The sequence below is a fragment of the Ixodes scapularis genome, unplaced genomic scaffold, assembly GCF_016920785.2.
Source record: "Ixodes scapularis isolate PalLabHiFi unplaced genomic scaffold, ASM1692078v2 PGA_scaffold5__190_contigs__length_132052651, whole genome shotgun sequence".
NCBI lineage: Eukaryota > Metazoa > Arthropoda > Arachnida > Ixodida > Ixodidae > Ixodes > Ixodes scapularis.
Window position 1 is genome coordinate 11,621,069 of NW_024609880.1, and position 24,166 is coordinate 11,645,234.

Sequence of the window (24,166 nt, forward strand, 5' to 3'; positions counted from 1 at the left end):
AGTGATTCTTGCAGTTAGTGGTATGTTGGCTGAAGACGCCACTAGTGCTTCGCTATACGCTACGTATTTTTTTTCCTGATGCGCATGATATATACTGGAAAATACTTTGCACACTATTCATAATTTGTACTGTCGGCCTCCGGTCCTTTGTTGATGAGGAGCGTGGCTTCGAATCAAATCTGCCCCCCCCCCCCCCCCCGCCATACACACTCCCTGACTTCTAAGTCACCGTTGAAGCTTGGTTAAATAAATGTTCAGATTAACCTTCGGAGAAAATTACTTTGCATCTCAGCCTGATCGGGTCATCCAGTCGTACATTGGGATAATTTGCTGCTACTACATTTTGTATTTATTTTAATATTTTATGGTTTTCAAAGACTTTGAAAAGCACATAAACTAAGCTACATCCCATGAAAAGCTGTTGAAAACAGATGCAGTGAACTTCAATACCTTTGCTTTACAGATATTTAAAAGGCCTTCAGATTAAAGCCTTTTACAAAATCGTCGACCCTACGCATGATCAAGGGGGCGCGTGAGGTCTTGGGATCACAACTCGTTTCGCCGATTGTATAAAAGCGTTCAGTCAGAAAGCCTTTGAAATACACTGGGAGTTGGAACACACCTCTGCGGAAGTAAGATCAGAGCATTTTGGTCGAATAATGTACGTTATTTACTTAGCTATAGTATTCGTGTATCTTCGACTCAACTTTACACCTGCCGTCACTCAAACCTCAAAATGTTCCACTCAATTCTTTTTTTTTTTATCTTGCGCTTGTGACCTGTATTTCTCTGGCAATAATGATTTTATACGGGGTTAATACACTACTTTTTATTTGCATTTTGACACAACTAGATGATACAACAAACGTAATCATCCTGATTTAGATATGCTATCTCACCCTAAATTTGAGAGAATCAAGCTAAAAGGATGATGAATCTACGTGTCGAAACTAAGAACAAGATACGTTGATATTTTCTATGAGATACAACCCGGTGAGGAGAAATCTCCCACCTGCTTAGGTACCTTGTGAAGGCTATAAATTCAAAAGAGGAAAAAAAAAAACAGGCAGGATGCGGACTGTATCTAAATGCTGCAATCTCTTGCTACAAGTGATTCGAGCAACTTTCAAACACTTACAGCAGTTCTTCTGTGGATATTTTTCATGTCCGCGGTGAGGCAGCAGAGCACCGTTGCTGTGGTTCCCTGAGCAACAAATTGCAGGCGAAATAAACAATTAGTGAATATTTTCAAGCCTGCTCGCACTTAGCGTGACTCGGGCCTCACGAAGCTTTTAATTAAAATTTTAATTCACGAAAGCGCGAACACATATACATGGCTGTCCCTCTTTGGAGCGCCATACGTATAGTCAAAGCAAGAACCGTATTTCGAGAGTTTCGTCATTCGCAGGAGCCAGGGCGTGGGCAGAGTAGAGTCGGCGCAAGGTGACCAACCACAAGCCGCGAATAATTCCCTGGCGGTGGTATGGATCAAAAGAATTAATCAAATCGCGGTTATTTCGTTTTAGTGACGCTGGATTTAAAGGTTATAACGCTTAGTGATAAAAACACTGGCGCACTTGATGATCCGACAATGGTCATATCAGTCACTATCAATGCTGGATTAAACAAATCAGCAGTTCGAACCTGTCATTTTGTGTGAGTGGGATCTAATTTGGGTCTTACTTCGCGAGCCAAGATCCGTCTGCTACGAACTAAGTGCCTCTGCGAACGAACCCAATATGAAATTGTGAGCGTATACAATTTTACGTTTGAAGCGACAACCCTCGCTCTGTGCGTACACATCGTGTTGTTCTGCTGCCAAACACAAACTGAACTTCACCGATGGATAAAGGAACACTCGATACAAGCATATCAGAGGGTGCAAGGCCTTGATCGTCATCAGTGCGTTCGCGAGACGTTCTCGCCAGCTGCACGATCGTACTATGCTCCGGAGGCGTATTCAAACCACAGACGGCTCATTCAAGAGATATAGGTGTTTGGTCCCTCCACGACCACAGACGCGCTTGGCGTCTCAGATTAGCAGACGTATACCCCTGATGTTTTACTTTTTTATTACTTAGTACTTTACGTGATGTTTTGAAAAAGTAATTTCACATGTCACTTCTTATATACTTGGACGCGAATCCTTGTGATCTACCATCAAAGGTCCTTCTTGTCTACGAGCGAAACTCGAAATGTGAAAGAAGCGAGTCAAGCGAAGACGGTTACATGGAGTGGCAAGGATACCGCGTCTGCTCGATGATTCATTTGGTATTTCTTAGCACGAATAAAAAGAAAATAAAGGAAACAAGATACGAGAAGCATGCGCGGATAGCTGAAAGAAAGACTTAACCTTTCCTCATAGAGCTCGCGGAAACCTACCTTCTCCTCCGCAATCATAACCGTGAAATGGCATGTTCAACGACGCATTCGTTCACTCCACCATTGAATATGACCGTCCCAAAAGCGTCCCGCTTGCCAGATTTTCAACAGTTAAGAGGCACATTCTTGTACATGAGCAACACCGGGCTTAGTATAGGAGCTTGTGGTTGGCCAGGAGATGGAGTCATGAACAGGAACATACCGGCATTTGGCAAATGACGCAATCTATCTATCTCTGTCTACATTTACGGTTCCGGTCACAGGCTGCCGTTAACGTCATCTTGTTAGACGAGTTCCCCTACGTGACACAGGCAATGAAAGGCCAACGTACTGTTCGCACTTTCTACTTCTGATCAATTGCTCGAATCCCTTGTTCGGTCATCCTGCCCCGCCTTTTTGTTCCAACAGTTGGACTTCTCCCCTTTCAAGCGGAGAAGGTGCGGATCCTTGTATTTCTCTCGCCGCCTCTTCTTTTTTTTCAACACACATTTTGTTTTCTGGTTTGTTTCCAAGCCTGAAGCGTCACAAAATATTGTAATAGAAATATAACGCACTGAGTTTTCTTTACAAAAAGTTGCGGCCTTCGGCAAAAATGGAATCCGGAGCTCTCACTCAGGAATGCAATAACCTATACACTATGCTAGCGAAATGGGTTGGATTACCCTCGTCATAGTTGCTATAGGTAGATGAGCACGCATTGCAACAAAAACGCTTCGTGGTATGAAATGCTTAAAACTCACTGCACCTTCTGTGCGCGTGTCCGGACCTTTCTCGTAGAATTAAGATACATTTAATTATTCTGTTCTCTCTTTCAGAAAAATACAGAGGTACTTTTATCTTTAGAGGGCAACTCCGGTCAATATTTTAGAATTTGGAATGACGATTGTTTTTAGCTAAGGAAATTTCCGAGAACTGCAAGTTTTTTGGTTTGTTTTTTTGGATATTGTATGAAGTTTTATAAATATCACGTCCAAAAAGTCCATTTCGGGCGTCTACGGCCAAACCGAAATTATCTGCTGGCGAGGGGTGGCAACCCTGATATCATCTGTACGGCCGCGACGTGAAATCATGGTGGTGCTCCGGTACGCGTTCTCCAGTGTTGCTTGGCTAAAAGCTTACCCGCTTGCTACGTGCTAAAGAGCGGCTGGTGGCATCTGTAAAATCGGTCTTAGTAGAGTACGCGGCTTTACTTTGACGTAATATTTCAGCTGTGATCTTATTTTGTTTCACTGAAGCGATACCAGTGATTTATTTTATTTTCGTTTTCGACCGAAGCTGCTCTTTAACATCGACAATCGCGAACCTAAGTCGCATTAAAGCTTATATTTGTGTTTAGGATTTAAGCGCTGACTTCACTGCAACTTAATGCCCTCTTCGCAGCGACTTAAAGACGTCATTATTAACAAGAAAGATATAGGATAATTTCCTCGGGCACTTAAAACATCGTACTTGGAAGGAGTCGATACTAGGTATAAAATTCAAATTCTTTTTGAATTGTATGTAAGAAAACCTACATGGCAATCATAATCAAGTGCACATAAAGGTCGAATCATACACAGAGAAACAACGGAGCTATGTAAATTGTTATTATGAAAAAGGCTTAAATGCTTTGGCTAGTTTGTACGGAGTTATATTTAAAGAAGACCGCACGAAGAGCAAGGAAAGGAAACATTCACAACAAAAAAAAATTGCTCGCCACTGGAATTGTATTACAATTTAAGAAGAACCTAGAACGTGGTGTCACGACCTAATGTCACGGGACTTGACCACGTGACGTGAAACCGGGTTACACCGGAACTTGACATCCAACCCCATTTAAACTGGTAGTGCAGACATGCTCCGCCATGGGGTATGCATGGTTGCAAGGACCGGGGAGGTTCTGGGAGGCTTTCGGTATAATTTTTGTTTCGTGTTTCCGGGGTTTATTTTTCTTGGAAAGCAGAGACGTTTTTACGGGTGCTTATCTCTCCCCAAAATACGGTGTTTCTTAACTTTTTTTAGTGCCAGATTACAAATTGGCGTTCACTGTCGACAATGCTGAAGAAAATATAAACCATTGTTTCCGGAACCTACAGGGCGCTTTCGCGTGAACGTACATTCTTGAATGAAAGAAAACGTTTCAGTACCGATAAGAAAATATAACCAGACAAAATGCACTTTTCCCAAAGAAAGAAGCAGCCTCGCTAACAGTTCAATGCCGGGTCGTGTTCCGGCTGAACTCAAAATAACACTGTAGACAATGATTTCATCCAGCGAAGGTTGTGTGTTAATCTGATTTAAAAGCTATCCTTTATTCACACAAAAAAAGAAAAAAAAGGTCGGCGGTTAGTTTCTTAGATTTAGCGGTACATGTCGAAAACACGAAGCCATAGTAATAAAGAAATTCATGGTTGATAATTAAATACAAATGGTGCTTACTCCATTTGTTGTTGGTGTCTTGGCAGACGATCTGGAAAGTGTCTTCGCATTCTCGCCTGAAGAACCACGGCACGTCACGGCCGAACCAGACGGTCACGCACGAGTGGTTCCAGTCGTGGTCGAACGTGTTGAAGGCTATCACTCCGCTTACTTCACTGCACGCAAAAAAAGAAAAGAAAGCGAGAAGAGAGTTCACGTCTGACACGTGGCATGCAGGCCACTACCTGCGTATGTACGATCTGAGATACCTGCATTCTCGGCCAATACCAAAGAAAGACCCACTGTGAGCACGTGACCATGACGGGGGCTGAAACAATCTTTTAGGAGGAGGAAACGCCATTACAAGGTCAGAGTAAACAATTTACTTTGCAATCAGGCGCATCTTGACTAAAGAGAACGCCTATGGAGTTACCATTTGGATATAAAAGCTGTTCGCTTGCACATTGGACCTTCTTTTGGTTGAGTTTTTCCTCCGTTCCGGGCCCATATCAGAACCTCCGGGCGTTGCCATTCCTCGGAATACCGGACGGCAACCGATCAGGCAAAACGACTCCATAGAACATGACGAAACGTCACGCTCAAAGAGGCCAGGACAAAGAGGAAGGAACACATAACACGGACAGGCGCAACGTTTCTCAGCTAGCCCAGCTTTTTTCCTGGCTTCTTAGACCACGTTTCTCCCAGAGCCCAAAATGTCCCAAACGTTCCAGCGTCAATGAGGTACATATGAGTGTGAAAGTGAATGGGTGTGCATAGCGTAAGCATTTGTTGCCGTCCATGCATCTATATCAGCGTGAATGCCGGAACGTATGTCGGAAACCTTGACTGTACTATGTCCAACTCTTAAATTGGATCGCCGCACATGTTTTTGTGAGCGCAAATTTTTATACACGAGCGCGAGTGTGAGCAACAACACGCGTGCGTGAGTGTCCGTGCTCTCCAAGAAGGAAGCGCTTATATACCTGAACGTCTATGAGCACACAACCTACGTGTGATCAAGAGCTTGGTGATGGACGAACCACCAGCGTTCTACGTGGCCTCTCGCAATGACGCATTTGTAACCGCTTTTCAGCGCTGCCTGCTCCAACAGCAAAGAACTGCGTCCCACCTAATGCCTCATTTCATTTTTCAGTCATGCAGTGTTTGTCATTCGGCATATGTTTTATGGTCTCCCCATTCGGCAATAAAAAGGAAGATGGGTCATTAGTAAATCAACTGGAGGTGCTGCTTGTTACCACCCGCCCCGCTCAAGGTAGAAAAACTCAACAATCTATCGATTAACAGATTTATTGATTTCTTCATGCCGCGGGAGAAACACTGGTGGATAGGACTATACCAAGCTCTACCTTACCTTCCCATGAAATAAAAGGTAACTGGGATTTTCATGTCATTCGCGAGTGAAAATTCAAGCCCCAAAACAAAGTTCTCTACATTGTTTCACCTTACGTCCAGACGCAGCAAACCATACGGTATGGTGAGAACAATCAGCATCAAAAGCGTCAAAAGTGTTCGTCATGGTTCCATACGTGTTCTATCATAGCTGAACAAACCGTAAACAGAGAAAGGCTCAGCGACTTGCGCTTTTAGATCTGCTTGATCGGTCCCATTAGCTCGTAGCGCCCACTGTATCAGGACTAAAGCTAAAACAAAGTACATTTCCGAAGCAGCTCCACTGTGATACTGGGCCCTTCATATTCGAGCGCACGGGTGCCTCGTCGCGGGCACTACACCCAACGGTGGCGCATCTAGAGGCCTCAAGCGCCCGACGTCCTTAGCTGAACGCCGTCCCAGGTCCGTATCTGTCCAACCCTAACTACTCTGTACAAATGCTACGACCGCCCCACTGCGCAAACCTGATCATTCGAAATAAAGAACGCAGCCGTAACGATCCCGTGCACGAAGGCGGCTGTCATTCAGAAACCGATTGAGTGAGCGGCCAGAGCTGGTCGTTAGACCTTCCCACTGGTCGTTAACCCCAATTGAAACGCGCAACGATTTGAAGCTGCTTTTGCAAACGCGAACGGTTCCAAGCTTTCGCCATTGCAACGCAACGGCTGCGCCTCCGGTGACTCAAACAACGTGACTCCCTCGCCATCACCGTGAGCGTCGGCCGCCGGGTCGCCCGATCAGCGTGTCGTCTTTCTGCAGTAATCGCGGAGGCATGCGCGTATCTCGCCGTGTTGCCGACGCTGAAACGACCGCGGGGCTGTTTACCTTGGACGCTAGCGCGAGAGATGATTTCTAGAGTTGTTTTTTTATTCTTCGTGAAGGCCGAAATATAAACAGGACGCGCGTCGTGTGACATTGGAAAGCGCGAGAGATACCACAAGGAGTCACGAAGTAAGTGCACTTACTTCGTGACTTCGGGTGCTCTAAAAACATCTTTAAAAAAAAGAAAAAAGAAGGGCATAAAACTAAAACGGCACTAAATTCGGTATCAACTATTGTTTTGGGAACAACGGAATGGAACAAGGATGAAAGACCCTAGCTTGGGGAGGCAAGCGAAAGGAATGCATTAAGCTAAATTAAGATGCAAGGAATAAACTTTATGACTAAGTATGCAAAAGCAGATACGCAACAATACCATTTCGTGCTATCGCGCGTTTTAAAGCAATAAATAAATACTTTTAAACAGAATTTCAAATCCCCAAATGTTGTCCGTTCGACCGTCCGTGCATTTTCCGCTAAATGTAGCGGGGAAAGTGACGTCGCGTGACGCGAGTTTATCTTAAGCCTTGGGAAGATTGACGTCACGTGACCTAATAACCAACTCAGTGTCCCGCGAAATTTAGCGGTTGAAATCGACGTCACTTGGCCCACCAATTCCCTCACCCCATCCCGTTTCTTCTTTCCCAATTGCTCTCTCCCCACCCTCCCTCCCTCTCCTAGCGAAATATTCTAGATAACCCTGGGTGTTTTATCTCCTACTGTGTCTTTTGTAAGGCCGCGGTAGATAGTGAGCATAGTGTGGCTGCTGCGCCGGCGGGTGTGCGTTATTCTATTATTTGTTTTCGCTCGCGACGCCGTCGTCTCGAATGTTCGGAGCGCGGTATCCGATCCGTGCAGTTTGTGCTCAGGGGCTAGCCGGGCGGCAAGCAATGAATGGGACGATTCTACTAGGAATTTGATTCTGGCGGATGGAGAACTGAGAGATTGTTATACTCATTGACGGTCAATGACTGGACAAGTGTGTACCATGTGATCTTGTTCGGTTTTAAGACTATTGGTCGGTCCTGGCCAGAGGGAGAGAATGAGGTTTTCTGCAAAGTCCCGTGTCGGTCGAGGGAAGCTCGATTCGTGCATTAGCTGGGCACGCTCGCGGATTTTGAGGGGCGCACCAATAATGCCAAGTCCCTGACTTTTTATTATTCATTTTGTGCGAGAAACGAATATGCAGAGTCAGTAATTATTCGGTCCAATAAACACCCTGAAAACGTCCGCCATCTAGTGGCTCCTGGATTCGACGTCGCCATCAAAAGACGTCAACGCCATCGTTACCAGACAAGTATATCCCATCCGACGAAGAACCAAAAACGTTTACTGTGTCCTTCCCATCTTTCTCCCCCACCCTCCCAACCTACGTCCCATTTCTTATCCCTCCTTGGTTATGTGATACGCCAAATCAGTTTCCCCGCTAAATTTAGCTGGGAGCAAGCAAAAGCAAATTGTTGTGTGTATGTTTATACAGCCGGAAGCTAGTGTGCCTCAGTGGGCGTCTGGTGTCTTAGCCGTAGATGAGCAATTTAGCCAGTGCGGTACAACCGCTAACCTGGGGCCTTCAACGTGCAACACGCAGTAGTGATACACGACCGTAGGCCGGTACGATGCTCATCCAGATCGATTTAGCTGGGAAATATAGTTCATATTACACCAATTCCCTCTCCCCATTACTTTAACCTACTTTCCCTCTCCCCTTTTTTCAATCTCTCCCCTCACCCTCCTACAGAGCCCTCCTCTCTTCCCATTTGCCTCCCTTCGCTTCCAACATCTCCCCATTTGCCTCCCTTCCCCATCTTCCTCCCTCCTCACCCCCTCCCCTTTCCCCATTCCCTCTCCTCTCCTACACTGCCCTTCCTCCCCTCTCCCTCCCTACTTGCCGTTCTTCACCTAACACCCTCCCTGGCCACTTGATACACCAATTCAATTTCCTGAAAATTGATACAGCATAGTTCTTCACTACCGTGACGACTGTTACAAACAACTGAAACAGTCACTCCTAAAAACTTCATATCGTGCATTTCATGCAGGTCATTGCCAATTTATGTTTGTCTATTCTTCTGCAGTATCGACTTTCATCCGCGTGAATGAACAACCCCTTATTCCTTGTTCCGTTTTATCATCTAAAGTGTGAGTGGACTACATGGCACGTGCGAGCATCTATATTATTTGGGCTCAATACACATGGAAGCCATATTTTTACTCTGCAATGAGGCTTAGGTTAAAGATTATCATGTGGAGCCGTAGTGCGCGCATAGTATTTTTTTTTCTCGAAGCAGAAATGAAATATTTAGAAAAATAAACCATTAACATTGAGCCCTTGCACAAACAAATAATACCTTACAGCCCATACCAACTAATTCTGAGTTTTTCGCCGACGACTCGTCCATGAACGACAAACGTTCTTAAACAATTGAGAGAGAAAAAAAAAAAAAGTACGGTCTGTGGTTGTTACTGTTTCAAAACAATTTCCGTTCTTAAATTCGAGCGTGATGGTAATCGTGTAAGTCAAATTTCCACAACCTTTAAAATAAGTTTTTTTGTTTAGACGGCAATATTTCGAGAATATTAGTAGACAGCCCAGTCGGACAGAAATTCTTTGAACACATGTGAAAACATCCTTATTTCGTTGTGAACTCGTGCATCATTCTAGTGCTAATAACAAATACCACAATTTGCACGTGTTATTTTCTAATAGTTTAGTACAATTTAGTCCGTAATAAAAAAAAAAGGATTCGTCGCGAGGATACTGTTTTTTGAGAACAGAGAGTTTTAGTAAATCGTTCTGAAACCTCTGATACTCCCGGTTACGATACCTGGGTATCAGAGTCACCAGAACGAACTACTAAAACTGTCTAACATATTCTAGGTCCTTGAGGAAGAGCGGTTTGTTAAATACAAAACATAAATGAAATTACAAAAAAAGAATCTGAGTATCAATTAGATTAATGTTTATTTTATCACAAGCTTACGTTCATCGGCGACCTTGGATTCAATAGTTCGTTGTTCCCTAGCATATCTCTGTCTTTCGACCAAACCCGGATTTCTTGGAGGACGCTGTCTTGAGTGGGTATTGTTCTTGCGTATTACACGGAATGGCTGGCTGCTTTGTGGATAAACTGGCCGCTATCTGAACACGAAGAACAATTTCGTGTTTGTTCATCAATGATGATGTATTCTATTTCTCGCACCTAGTGTTGCGAGCATGTGAATGGCGGTATTAGGAGCCATCGATTAATATAGCAGGAACTTGAGGAAGAAAGTGCTTCAAGGCTGGAAACTTGGCGCTAAAAAACAAAACAAAAAACAATACAGTTTAGTGCCGACGGTTTGTTGACCTTGAATCCGGTGTCTGGCGAGCTGGCCTACTTCTGCCCGATGGGCAACCACATGGGCGTCGTCGCTTACGTCGTATTCCGTCCATAATGGTTGTTACTTTTCGACCATGAACCAGTTGAAATGGTGTGATCTCGGTGGTTCCTTGCACGGACGTGTTGTATGCAAATATGACGCAAGGCAACACCTCGTCCCACGCCTTGTGCTCCACGTCGACGTGCATAGAGATTATGTCGGTGATGGTTTCGTTGAGTCTCTCCGTCAGGCCGTTGGTACGCGGATGGTACGCCGTGTGGCTGAGAGGAAGACTTTCTTGCGTCAGCCGCACCATAAAAGACGACCCGCTATCTGTAATTCATAACCTCGGGAGCGCCATGCCTAAGGACGATGGACTCGATGAAAACTCTGGCGACTTCAACGGCAGTTCCCGACTGAAAGGCTTTGGTTTCGGCTATAGTGTAAGATATTCCGTGGCGACGATTATCAACCGGTTCCCTTGCGCCGATGGTGGAAATGGTCCAAGCAAGTCCTTCTGGTCTGTTCAAACGGGGAAGTTGGCGGCGGAATAGCCTAAAGGAGTCCAGACGGCTTCACGCGCGGTTTCTTGCGTCGTTGGCATTCGCGGCACTATCGAGTGTAGGGTAGAACGGTCTTTGGCAGCTTGGGCCAGTAGTATTTTTCACGAATTCTGGCAAGTGTCCTGGTACACCCGAGGTGCCACGCCGTCGGCTTGTCATGGCATCCTTGGAGGATTTATTCTCGAAGGCTGGAGGGAATAACCAACAGCCACGCTATGTTGTTGTCGCCGAAGTTCTCCTTGTACAACACCTTTTTGTAGCGCAGCGTCACTAGCTGATACCAAATCAGCCTTGTCATCGTCAGCCTTGCCATCGGCACAGCAACTGCGCCGCTAGGGCATACTGTATATAAGGCCTCACGGTGCATGCAATAAACGTTGTTGAACTCGCTGCTTGCGTACGAGCCACATGGTGTCAGAAGTGCTTTATCGCCCGAGCGCCGCGGATCAATGAAGCAGCCACCGAGCGACGGAAAGTAGGCGACAGCCACACCACCCGGACGATGGCGTCTCCGCAGCAGGCCATCGTGCTGCCCTGTACAACGCTGCTGCAGCCCCCAAAACCCCTGGACACGTCGGGAGACCTGTGGCGGAACTGGACAACTTGGAAATGTGAGTTTCAACTGTTTTCTACGGCCACCCTGCTCAGCCATCAACCGAAAGAAGTCCAGGCGGCGACCTTGTTCATGATAATCGGGGAAGATGCAAGGAAATCGTTCAGTACATTTACGTTTGTAAACCAAGAGGAGAGGCAAGACGTGGCGACTATCATTGAGAAGTTTGATAGCTTCTACAAGCCGGCTACAAACCTAACTTACAACGAGTTCGTATTTGGTACGAGGGACCAGAAAGAAGGGGAACCTTTCAACGAATGGTTGACTGACATTCGTATTTTGGCAAACAACTGCGAGTTTGGGGATCTTGAAGAACGTCTACTTAGAAGTAGAATCATTCTGGGCGTTCGGGACAAGAAACTTCAGCAAAAGCTCATATCCGACAACCCGTCCTACACCAAAGAGGTGGAAAGATGCAGAACCTGGGAACAGGGCGAAGAACGATGCAATACAATACAAAGCGGAGCAAAGAAACGCGAAAAAGAAGTCAACTTTGTGCAAGAAATTGGATCATCGTGCCAAAAGTGTGGGTTTACGAAGCAGAGAACTAAGGTTTGCCCCGCAGCCGGAAAGAAATGCAACAAGTGCGGAAGCCCTAATCACTTCGCCAAAGTTTGCAAGTCAGGGTGGAAAAGGGCCTCCGTACAGCAAGTACACGAGGTTGTGGCTAGCGATGACGAGACATACTTCTTGGAAGCGCTAACTGTCGGTGATGTATCTCGCGAGGATCTATGGACGGCTGCGGTGACACTAGAACGCGTTCCCGTTCATTGAAAAATGGATACCGGAGCCAATTGTTGTGTCATCTCCAGGGCCGCACTAGGCCAAGTTACGACGAAGCCAACAGAAAAGTGCGACGTCACCCTAAACACGTTCTTCGGTCATGCAGAAAAGGCACCAGAAAGAATTTGTCTCGATATACGTAATCAAGACAAGAAATGTCAGGCTGGGTTTTTTGTTGTACGCCAAGAGGTTCCAGTCACCTTGAGTGGCAGTGTAGCAGAACGCCTCGGACTGATTACTCGCGTTGCAGGTGTGAGCACCGCAGAGCTATACGGTGCAGCACGACCTTTTGAAGCAGTTTTTCAAGGGCTCGGCCAGCTGAAGGGTGTGGTCTACGATATGAAGCTACAACCAGGATCCAAGGGCACCGTCAAGGCAGCAAGACGAATACCTGTGGCCCTCCAGGATAGAGTCAAGGCAGAGTTGGAACGCATGGAGGCGGATCAAGTCGTCACGAAGGTAAACGAACCAACGGAATGGTCGAGTCACATGGTGGTCGTTGTAAAGAAAGATAAGGTCAGAATTTGCTTAGACCCATCTGATCTTAACAAACGTCTATTACGCGAACATTATTCCATGCCGACGCTAGAAGATATAGCTCCACGTCTGCACGGCGCCAAGTTTTTTTCGACATTGGATGCGTCATCGGGCTTTTGGCAAATAAAGTTGTCAGAGGCAAGTTCGCACATTTGTACCATGAGCACCCCTTATGGGCAGGTACAGGTTTCTGCGCATGCCGTTCGGAATTTCCACAGCTCCAGAAGTATTCCAGCGCGCAATGCACGGTGTCCCAGAGGGCCTCAAGAACGTAGCAGTCGTCATGGACGACATTTTAGTTTGGGGAACCACGATACAAGAACATGACGCGAACCTGAAGAGCTTACTGGAACGCTGCGAGAGACACGATCTCAAGTTGAACCTAAAAAAGAGTCGTTTTCTGCAGGACCAAGTACGGTACCTAGGTCACATTTTTGACGACTGAAGGTCTGAGCCTAGACCCAGAACGAGTCGAGGGCATCCTTGCTGTTCCGGAGCCCAGAGACCGTAAGGAATTACAAATATTTCTTGGCATGACGAACTTTGTCGCAAGATTCATACCAAATATGTCTGCTCTCTCAGCACCATTACGCGAGCTGTTGGAAAAAGATATCGCTTGGGTTTGGACTGAGCGCCAACAAAGCAGTTCTAAAACGCTCAGAGTTGCTTATCAAGGCGCCGGTACTTGCGTATTTTGAGCAAGGTAAACCAGTCACGTTGTCAGTGGATGCAAGCCAAACGGGCGTCGGGGCGGTGATTATTAAGAACGGACATCCTATCGCCTACTCATCACGCTCCCTCACCGAGACTCAGCACAAATACGCCCAGATTGAAAAAGAGGCACTCGCTATAGTACACGGATGCAGCAAGTTTAAAGATTGTAGTTTAGGGCACTCATTTGTGACTGTAGAGCCGAGTCATAAGCCACTGGAAGCAATATTCAGGAAACCCCTCTGTGACTGCCCGCTCCGCCTACAAAGGATGAGGCTAGTGCTTCAGCGATACTCCATTACCTTGCAGTACAAGCCAGGGAAGGAACTTTTCCTGGCGGACGCGTTGTCAAGGTTCCCAACCAAAACTATGCTAAAAGACGAAAGCGACCAGCTTCAAGTCAACATTGTTTCTACGCTATCAGTTTCAGATGCACGGCTCCACGACATCCTCCAGGTGACAAAAAACGACGCGGCTTTCATCCAGCTCCGACAGTATGCATCAGCATCCTGGCCAGCTGAGAAACGAGACGTCCCGGAGGAACTTCGAACGTACTGGAACTACTGAGACGAGATGCACGTGGAAGATGGGCTGGTCTTCAGGAGTAACAAAGTGGTAATTCCGAAAGCCCAGAGGACGGAGATTTTGAAATTTTTGCATGCCGCACACGGGGGTGAAGCAAAAATGAAGATGCGCACCAGAGAAGTGATGTATTGGCCGACCATGTCATGCGACATTCAAGCTCTTGCAGAGTCATGTGGGGTCTGCGCGAAGCATAAGCCCAGAGACGCAAGATTACCATTACTGAGCCATGAACTACCCAACCTACCATGGCAGCTGGTGGGGCTAGACTTGTTCTACCACAACAATCGGACTTTTTTGATAATTGTTGACTTCTACTCCTTCTCTTCCGAGATCAAGGAACTGCGACAGTCCACGGCAGCTTCAGTGGTATCCGCCTGTGCAGAGGTCTTCGCTACTCATGGGATACCAGCGAAGTTCTGCAGTGACAATGGGCCCCCTTCAATAGTTACAACTTCAAGGACTTTGTGAGTAAGTTTCGAATCATTCACGTCACGTCAAGCCCTCACCACCCTCGCTCCAACGGAATGGCTGGGCGAGCCGCACAAGAGGCAAAGAAACTGCTAACGAGGTGCTCCTACAACACCCTCGACTTCTGCAGCGCCCTCCTGAAATGGCGCAACAGCACAAGGGATAACCTGCTCAAGTCACCAGTACAGAGGCTAATGGGTCGTCAGACACGCACACTGCTTCCGGTTCCCGACTGCTGCCTGGAACCAGCCATCGTACCGCCCAAAGAGGTGCACAAACGACTACAAGAGCTCCGCAGCAAGCAGCGGACCTTCTACAACAGAACAAAGGCCCTTCCGGAACTACAAGATGGTCAGCAGGTGTCTGCATTTGACACCATTTCACATACGTGGTCTCCGGCAGTCGTCATGAGGCGTGCGGGGCCCCCGCGCTCCTTTGTGAGCGAAACTGGTGACGGACGTGTGCTACGCAGAACGAGAGAGCACCTGCGCGTGTTGCCGCCTCGGCAACAGCAACTTGTCAACACTGCGGCTGCTGAATCCACTGGCCGCCAGGTCAGGGAAAAACCCTCAACGGGGGCCCCACCATCACAAGACCCTCCAACCCAGGAGCTCAGGAGGAGTTCAAGACAACGGCGGAGCCCCGTCAGATACCCAAGACCAGAACTTTAAGCGCGATCGTGCAAGCGTACTATCTTCTATTCTTTAATTTTTTGTATATTGTTTTTCTCTTCTTGCTTAATTTTGTTTTGTTTGAAAGAGGGAAGATGTAGCGCAGCGTCACTAGCTGATACCAAATCAGCCTTGTCATCGGCACAGCAACTGCGCCGCTAGGGCATACTGTATATAAGGCCTCACGGTGCGTGCAATAAACGTTGTTGAACTCGCTACTTGCGTACGAGCCAAACTTTTGCCGAACAAAGAACGTACGCAGGATTCGTAAGAAAGCACGGGGAACTGTACTCGCTTTTCCATCTAGGTGCTCGATGACTGCTCCCAGTTCAGTGTCGTCTCGTTGGAGTGCTGCCATGTCGCTGACATCAAGAAAGCCGAGAAAACACTCATCGTCCTTGTATTCGGTGCAGGCGGGCCGCCTTCGACGGGGGCCCTTGAGAGGCAACCGGCGTCATTGTGCTTCCGGCCGGGCTTGTGCATTACGGTCATGTTGAACTCCTGCAGTTGTAGGCTCCACCGGGCAAGACGTCCGGAGGTGTTTCAAATTCGGGAGCCAGCAGAGTGAGTGGTGGTCTGCGACCGAATAAAAAGGACTTCCGTACAAGTATGGGCGGAACATTGTTACTGCCTAGGCGACAGCAAGGCACTCATTTTCAGTCGTTGAGTAGTTTCTCTCCGCATTAGACAGCGTCCTGCTGTCTATGCAGTCTTGCTGGGCCAGTATCCAGCGGCCACGACGTCCCCTTACTTTTGTAAGCGAGGACATATAACAAAGGGCCTTATGGCATGTGACAATAGTAAAATCTTGTCCATATAAGTATGACGCAAATTTGTTTATGGTCCAGACTACAACTAGGCGCTCTTTCTCAGTTATTGTGCAGTTTCTCTCAGCTCTGACCAGGGAAAGGCTAGCATACGCGACAACATATTCTTGCTTGGGTTCGGGACGACGCTGGATCAAAACCACGCAGATTCCCTAACCACTTGAGTCGGCATGAATGTCTCTTGGTGCTGCCTCGATAAAATGACCTAGTGCTACGAAATAAGCTACGCAGCTCATATAGTGGCTCTAAGATGACGAAGTATGGGGTCGGACTGCAATCCGGCTCTCAGAGTTGAATCCCCGTTCACAATCGAACGACCACAGAAACAGGACATGACGTGAAGTAGAAGCGTAAGGGGAACGAAAAAACAAACAAACATGGGAATAAAACGTCAATAATACAAACATACACCTGAAAAGCTCCCGAGCGGCCTGAGTTTGATAGGCGTTGGTCCCCGTTGTGAGGACTGATAGTATCGTCAAAAATAATAATAAAATAAAAAAGGCCGAAACTGCTCGAACCTTCTCTGGATCGGGTCGAATGCCGCGTTTGCTGACAGTGTCCCAGATTCTGAATTTCTCGAGCGTCAAGCGAAATATTTTGTGTTCAGCTGCAACCCCGTCTTTCAATTTTTTTAGACATACATCTTTTGAGGTCGATCAAAGTGGTCGTGAAAAGTTCCGGGGAATAAATTAATACTATCTAAATAACAGATACAAGTTCGCCATTTGAGTTCACGGAGAACGCTATCGATCCTACGCTTGAGAGCAGCAGGGGCATTGCATTAGCCAAACGGCATAACATTCAATTTGTAAAGGTCATCAGGACTTATAAATACAGTTTTTTTTTTTGTTTGTTTTTTTTAATTTTCCTGGTGATCCATAGGAATTTGCCGGTAATCCGGTCTGAGATGAGGGGACGAGAAAAATTCGTCTCTTCGCAACGTGTCGAGCGCATCGTCAATTTGGGGATAAGGGGTCGACATCCTTTCGACTTATAACGTGGAACCGGCGATTACCTACGCAAACCCGAACGTCGCCGTCTTTATGACAGGGATAACGGGAGAGGAATACGGGCTGGATGATGGTCGAATGACGCCTTTTTTCTAACGTATTTGTCACTTCCTTATTAATAGTGTGTCGTTCAGATGGAGACACGCGGTGAGGACGATGTCGAACAATTTCTTCTTCAGGAGTTTGTATGGTGTGTGAGGCGGAGTTTGTTTTGCCCAAATATCGCGTAAGAACATCAAAGGAAGATCTAAATGTAAAAAGGAGGTCAGGAAGTCTTGATTTTTGGTCGCTATTCAGATGGCTTACAAAAGCTTGCATTACTCTCAAAGAGGGGACAGGGGATCGCAAAGAATACGAGGGTTCTGCGACATGAATAGGAGCAATATCCACGCCATTTCGCAGCTCTGCTTTCCCAATTGCCATGGCAGCTGGAAACAAATATGGGTTGAAATGTCACGTTGGAACCTGCGTCTCTATACAGCAATGTAAAAGGTACGCATTCGCACGTCCAGGGTGCGCTGGTCTTTGCCCTGTAAAGTGTGTCTTCGCCATATTAAATTGGTTACATCTGTTCTTTAGCGCTTCGGCGCGACACAGCAGGTTGAAATGTTACGTTCGAAGCTGCAATACGTGTCGTACCTTGGAAAGATCTGGCGACACAGTGCGACAACAATAAGCCATGAGGTAACGAGACGTGCTAGAGAGGAGTGACGTCGATATTCTCCGAGAGTGGAGTTAGAGCAACTAACTTGAATATACGAGAAGATTGGTGAGGTATGACAGTATCCTTTTAAATACGCAAATTTGTATCAGAATCTCTTAGAGGCAACAAAAGTAATCGTGGACTTCTTAGTAGTACCTGAGGCGCACGACACTGAACTACAGCATTAACAGGCAAAGTTTTTTTTTACATAAACCTACGCTGTTTTCATTACACATGGTGAATTTAGAAACACATAGGAGAGTCTTAATGAGCAGAACGTAAGGGCGAAAGTGAGCTGGTGTATAATAATCATTTTATTAAAAAAAAAAAACCGAGACTTGAGGTAATGACAGACGACGACAAGAAAGAGAAAAAGAACGTCTCAAACACAGCTAAACCTTTATTGAGGTAAGAACCCTTTATATGGGGTTGAAAAAGGAAGGAAAGAAAATAGTCTGTTAAGCGTTGCGACGACCTACCTGACATCCTCTTTCCGCATGTTCACCCAGAACTCCAGATCTGTGCGCACGATGGGTCTCACGTAGTTCACCAGGGAATGTTGGCGCAGAATGGCCTCGCTCATGAGATCGGTCGAGCGGTTACGGCACTGCAGTTCGCTTTCGTAGGCACCCAGCGGCTCCTTGTGGTAGCAGTACTCGACATCGCGAGAGTTTTCCTGGACAGTCACTACAAAGAGAGAGAGAGAGAGAAATAATCGTTCGCACATACGCAGGTACATTGATGTAACTGGATAATGTTTATAGTTTGGCTCTAAAATTGTCGATATGAAAAATTAGACAACGAAGGTAATACTGAAAACGCCAGAGTCCTCGCTGGGCCGGCTGCATGCGGCGTCTTGCCCCTGGGGCCATGCCATCGCAGTTTCATCGTCGGGGGAGGTTTTTCGCGGTTGGGGACACTGTTGTGTTTCGTTCATCGTTCCGCGTGTCATAAATCTTAACTTCAAATCTAATTGCTGTTGCCGTCACTCTTTGTGGGCATTTGTGTTGTTATGTTGTGCGTTCTGTCGTCCCTTCTAATGTACTGCTTTCTCCTCTCCCTCTCTGAGTGAGAATCTCGGCCATCATGTAACCCTATTCACTTTTATGTCACGCTTGAAGAAGGAGGGTCCCCCTCCGAAACATCCGATTAAACTATCCAAGTTTTTTGAACCTCGGAGGCTTTTTTACTTATATACAAACGCCTCGGCTCGGGTATTATATATATATATATATATATACCCAAGAATAAATATATACATTATAAATACACAATTAATTACTAAAGTTTAGATAATAATTCGACCACTTAAGACAACTATTAGGTCTGCACTTGATTACGCGGACGTTTGTCTAGATTCCACACAAAATAAATTAATTCACCTGCAAATATTAAGAAAAGCGTCACTTTATATGTTTATCAACCAAAGTTAGTGTGATTTTTATAAGAATTTGTATTACGGTTGACTGATGAATACGCAGATTTAAACAAAGTCTTGTAATTTCTTCGCTTGGAGTTTCCCAATAACCACTCAGTAATCAAATTAGCGGGTCATTCGCACAATGTAGTACTTGCAGTAAGCACGACTTTAACCATTCGGATTCAAGAAAAGCAGTCCAGGAATGAAAAACTCTACAGCTCAAATTAAATAACTTCCAGACTTTATAACCGTTTTTTTTTTGTCTAAAATTACTTCTAATTTTTCGTTTAAACTATTTTGTTGATGTTTCATTTATATTAACAATATGGACTTAACAAGCAGTGTTTTGTGTTTTTGCCTTGCCCAATTGAACATTCGTTCTTGGCGCCCTGCTCGTGTTGCTTAAATGTTTCATTTACGCGAGGAACACAGGAGCCGTAGGTTCAGTACTGGCAAGGCAATGTAGTATCTAGGAATTCAATAAGTACTTTACCGGATAGAACATTTTAGGTGCTAGATATACGTTTCCGTCAGCCGCTAATGGAGTGGCTACGTCCAACACAGAAACAACTTATTCTATATAGGGAGTTTGAACCACATTAAGGTTTCTTGCGTGCTTGTAACCTTCGGTGAAAAAAAGAAAATTGACTTACCACAGTTTGCTCCGTTCGAATGATAAAACCCGGCTGTCAGAAACAAACAAAAAAGCATATTACTGAGAAGTGCGACCCAGGTCAAATCAAGTGACATACAAATAGAAAACAGGCGAGGGCCTAAACCAATCCGTTTACAGCTTTTATATCCAGTGTGCATAATTAAACAATCAACAGAAAGAACAACCTGCTTAGTCCTTCTCAAGGATATGGGAATGGTTTTTGACTCATTGCTCAGGTAACACACAAGAAAAAGGCCTACATTGTCACAAAGTTGACAGTCCTAGTGGCAACTTTGGCCTGATACGGATTGGGACTAGTGCTTCTGTATGTGCCAGAGTACTTCGGCGTTTCTATGCATTTCCTCTGTCTCGCTACAAACCAAAGATGGCACGTATAATTAGACAAAGAACAAGCAGTGAAGCCAAAATTGGGCACTTGTTTTCCAATTTAGGTTCAAAGTTACTAGACGAAAACCAAATGACCAGAAGTGAAGCAAACTCTGGCACTTGTCTGGCGATTTAGGCACAATGATTCCAACTGAAAGTCGAAACTACCAGGCAGTGAAGTCTAACTGTGGCACTTATTTACAAATTAGGGTAAATATACCCCTGACTTTGGACAAACAAGGTAAAGTTTGGCTCTACCTTGTCTTCATAGGGTATTTTAAGGACCTAAATCTCCACACTAAAACTGAATTTCGGAACAATAATGTGTGCTGCCTGGGTGGTTACATACCGTCGCACAACACAGCAATGGAACAGTTTTTGCAGCGGCGATCGACGTTGGACACAGTTTCATCCAGCACTTCGAGGTTGCAGCGACTTAGTGTTGAGTTCGGAAGTGTGTCAGTCCTATAAGAAACAGCCGTTAGATAGCTGACGCCATTTCGGCAAGGAACATCGTGAAAGGAGAGAACAATGTTGGCAACACTTTGTTTTTATCTGACGAAATCATCACACGAAAGGTGCGTATGGTCAAGGCCTGTGTCTATTATAATTACGCTCTCCTATACGTGTCCACACTCATGCCAATATATATTATTAAGCCTTAAAGCGTAGTCAATCGGTACTTTTGAAAATTAATTATCTGAAGTTTCGTATTGGTCTCGCACAAACTTTAGATCAACTGTGCTAGGTCTTGACGTTTGTTACAGTATAGGTCTTTACGTTTGTTACAGTATAGGATAGGAACTCTTCAGAGCGAAGCCAATTGGTATACCACATTAATTAACAAACAAGCATATGAGAGACTCCAAACTGACAGCACGCGTTTTGTAGGGTGACGATGTTTACGGTGTTCATTAGGCTTCTGAGCCCCGATTACTGTTTCGTTTTACGTTCTTTGGTGAAGGGCACACACAGACAACCTTTCGTGCCGGAGTCAGGCTGAAGACTGACGTATCGTTTATTAAATATAAAACAAAATAAAATAAAGGCGCCTCTGGTACGGGGCGCTCAGGTTACGCGCGAAGCGGGGGAACGGATGTTTAGATCGCGGGCTCCGCGCGAACGGTTGTTCTCGGTCACTTTGGATTTTGGTTGGAGCTAGCTAGCGTCGGCGCGTCGGCGACTCCATAACAAGTACCAAAATCCTTAACGAAATGTTTGTTGCCACCCTGAACATTCGTAGCAGGTTTTATCCTTTTAATCCACATTGACATCCAGCAATAAACCAGAGGGACAGATTTAACCATTGTTGCAATGGCAGTCATCCCGAAGCGATTCTTTCTAGCCAAAGCAGATAAATCACGATGTTCTTATAAAAATTTAAAAAAAAAAAGTAATAACGAGACAGTGAGCTCCTGGCGTTTCCATAGGAGGTCGCACTATGCTTTCTCTTCTTTCAGGCTTTGCAATGTATCTCTTTCTACTACGAACCGCAGTTTTTTTTCAAATTAATTGTTATTATAAAGGCTGCCTTATAAAGCTTTCTAGATTGTTTATTGAAGCCGCGAATGCTACTGTAATGCGGCTGGAGCATCTGCGTAGTACTGCCAGGGGGATATAACAACGAGGGCTAATCGTTACTGTAAGTCGTATACTTACCTAAAATTTGATCATTAATTATTTAATCGGTAAAAATAAACTTCGGGTTCTAATTAGAAACTTGCTGAGCGTCATCGAAAACAACTAAATCAGTCAATCTTATTAAGATTCGGAGTGCGCGGGACGCTGTGTTGCGCTAACTTTAGCGCTTGTGCAACGAAGCACGAGGATGACGACGAGAAAACGTAGATAGTAAACACGCCGCGGTGTTACGATCCGGCTTTTCGCACGGCCAGGCTCGCCATTGTTGCGCATGTGGTAACTATGGTTCATCGTCACGACTCCCACACCGCTCCAAAGTCTTCTAAAATGTATAGCGAACGTGGTCTTCAATTACGCTCAGCATGTTTGTATATGAATGCACGCGTTTACTCCCACGAATCATAAAGTTAATTAAGGAATCTTCGTTAACAGTTATCGCTACAATCATCTCCCTATAATATCTACCCCTAGTAGCGTAGTTCGTCCGCACCAACCGGATGACTGTAACTATAACGGCTTTTCTTAACACACCTACCCCCCCCCCCCCCAAAAAAAAAAGAAAAAAGTTTTGTAGTTTTTTTTGTTTTATAGGAAACCCTACTACCCTGCGCGGGCCGCAGAATGGAATCAGCATGTCCAAATAGGATTCTTCGATGCTTTCTTTCACTTTAAGTATCAGCGCAGACAACGCAACGATCCAATCGAGCCAATGAAACAACGCCAAATGTGCTTGGCTATATGCCGCCAACGAGATAGAGGGGCTTAGAGCGATAAACTGGTATCCCGCTCACCAGGCAACAGTGACCCCCACTTGGCTGCCGCTATATTGTACAACTTTGACCACTAGACACGTGACCGTAACAAATCCTGAGGCTTCTACGCAAAACTGAGCCGGCATTTGTAACGCCGATCGGCGTAAAAAAACAAGATAAACTATTTTTCAATACTCTTAGCCCCAGAGATCAATGTCCACCTCCCATAAAAACCCATATACAGCACCGCGGCTGACGGTATCTAGCGGAGGCATTGCGAAGCTGCCCGGGTTTTTGTCGCAAAGGCACGTTTTGGACTTAAAACGAACAAAACATAAGTTATTTCGTCGGTACTGTTTGTAAAGATGAATTGGCAATTATTTGTGCGCGGGATAGACGTAAAACTATAAGGTCACGTGCCTAGTGGTCAGAAATGTGCAACATGGCGGCGGCCCATTGGGGGTCACCTTCATCCGCCAGCTGATCGCTCTAAGTCCCTCTACCTCGTTGTATGGCGCTCATCTCCTTTGTGTTTTCGCTATCACCGACTAGACCAGTTCCGCGCAGTGAATGAGCCGCCATATATTTCGCGCGTGATTTGTTTAGCCGGTGATATACCCACAAAGACAACGATCACCATGATCATACGCTTTTGGCACTGCTTAATTGAGTCCATCTGATCTTTAGCGTCGGCTGCAGACAAACTTAAAGGGAATATACCTCAGTGGGGCAAAGCCCCATAAAACCCTCTGATGTCCCCGTTGTTGCCAGGGTTGCCAATTCCATTTACTTCTCAAACGTTACTTCAGGACACCAATAACGCTGGCTGCGCTTCCTCATCTTCAAGCAGAACGTTATGCTGAGGCAAAATGATTCTGACGTATATAACTCACGCATGATTAAAAACTCGCAAGCACGCCCCAAGTGCGCATCTTTCTTTCGATGCTTGAGCATTAACGGGAAAGAGCGCGCCAACCACTGGTTCCTTCAATCCCCAGTGATAAACTGCCGTCCATTATTAGCTAGACGCCCGGGTCTGTTTTGTACCACTTTATTAGTATGTCACCAACATTAGGAGGGTAAAATAGTTATTTATCTTCTTTTTAGTCGAGTCAGTTCGTGGAAGTACCAAGTACAAAACTCGAAACTTGAAAGTTGTCGTTTGTCGTTGTTGTCCGTCCCTTTGTCGCTTTCTTATATTCAGTACCCTTAGCAAAACGCTCCTCCTTTACGTCTCGTCACTGGTTGAGGTTTGTACCTCCTCGATTAGTTCTTCAAAGTCTGTCTTACCGCGCGTAAAAGCTTTATTTACGACGAGTTTCCTGGTAATGTCGTCGTTGTTCGCGGCGAACATATATACGGGGTCGTTTCTTTTTACGCTTAACAGATTTGATTTAAAAAGTCGCGAAAGCCACATTGATACGGTATTTGAAGGATAGTTATGCGGCCCGGGGGAACGCGCTGTAATG

General features: G+C 45.7%; 1 protein-coding gene across 1 annotated transcript in view; it reads right to left on the reverse strand.

Moving 5' to 3' along the window:
- LOC8050608 overlaps window positions 1–24,166 on the reverse strand; it is a 212,791-nt gene that overhangs the window by 111,654 nt on the left and 76,971 nt on the right. The window contains exons 4-8 of the mRNA XM_040215189.3: window positions 20,654–20,769; window positions 19,916–19,948; window positions 18,322–18,529; window positions 4,801–4,955; window positions 1,139–1,204 (exon numbers count right to left, since the gene is read on the reverse strand). Coding sequence (XP_040071123.1) covers window positions 1,139–1,204; window positions 4,801–4,955; window positions 18,322–18,529; window positions 19,916–19,948; window positions 20,654–20,769 — 578 coding nt within the window. The remainder of the gene's footprint in view (window positions 1–1,138; window positions 1,205–4,800; window positions 4,956–18,321; window positions 18,530–19,915; window positions 19,949–20,653; window positions 20,770–24,166) is intronic.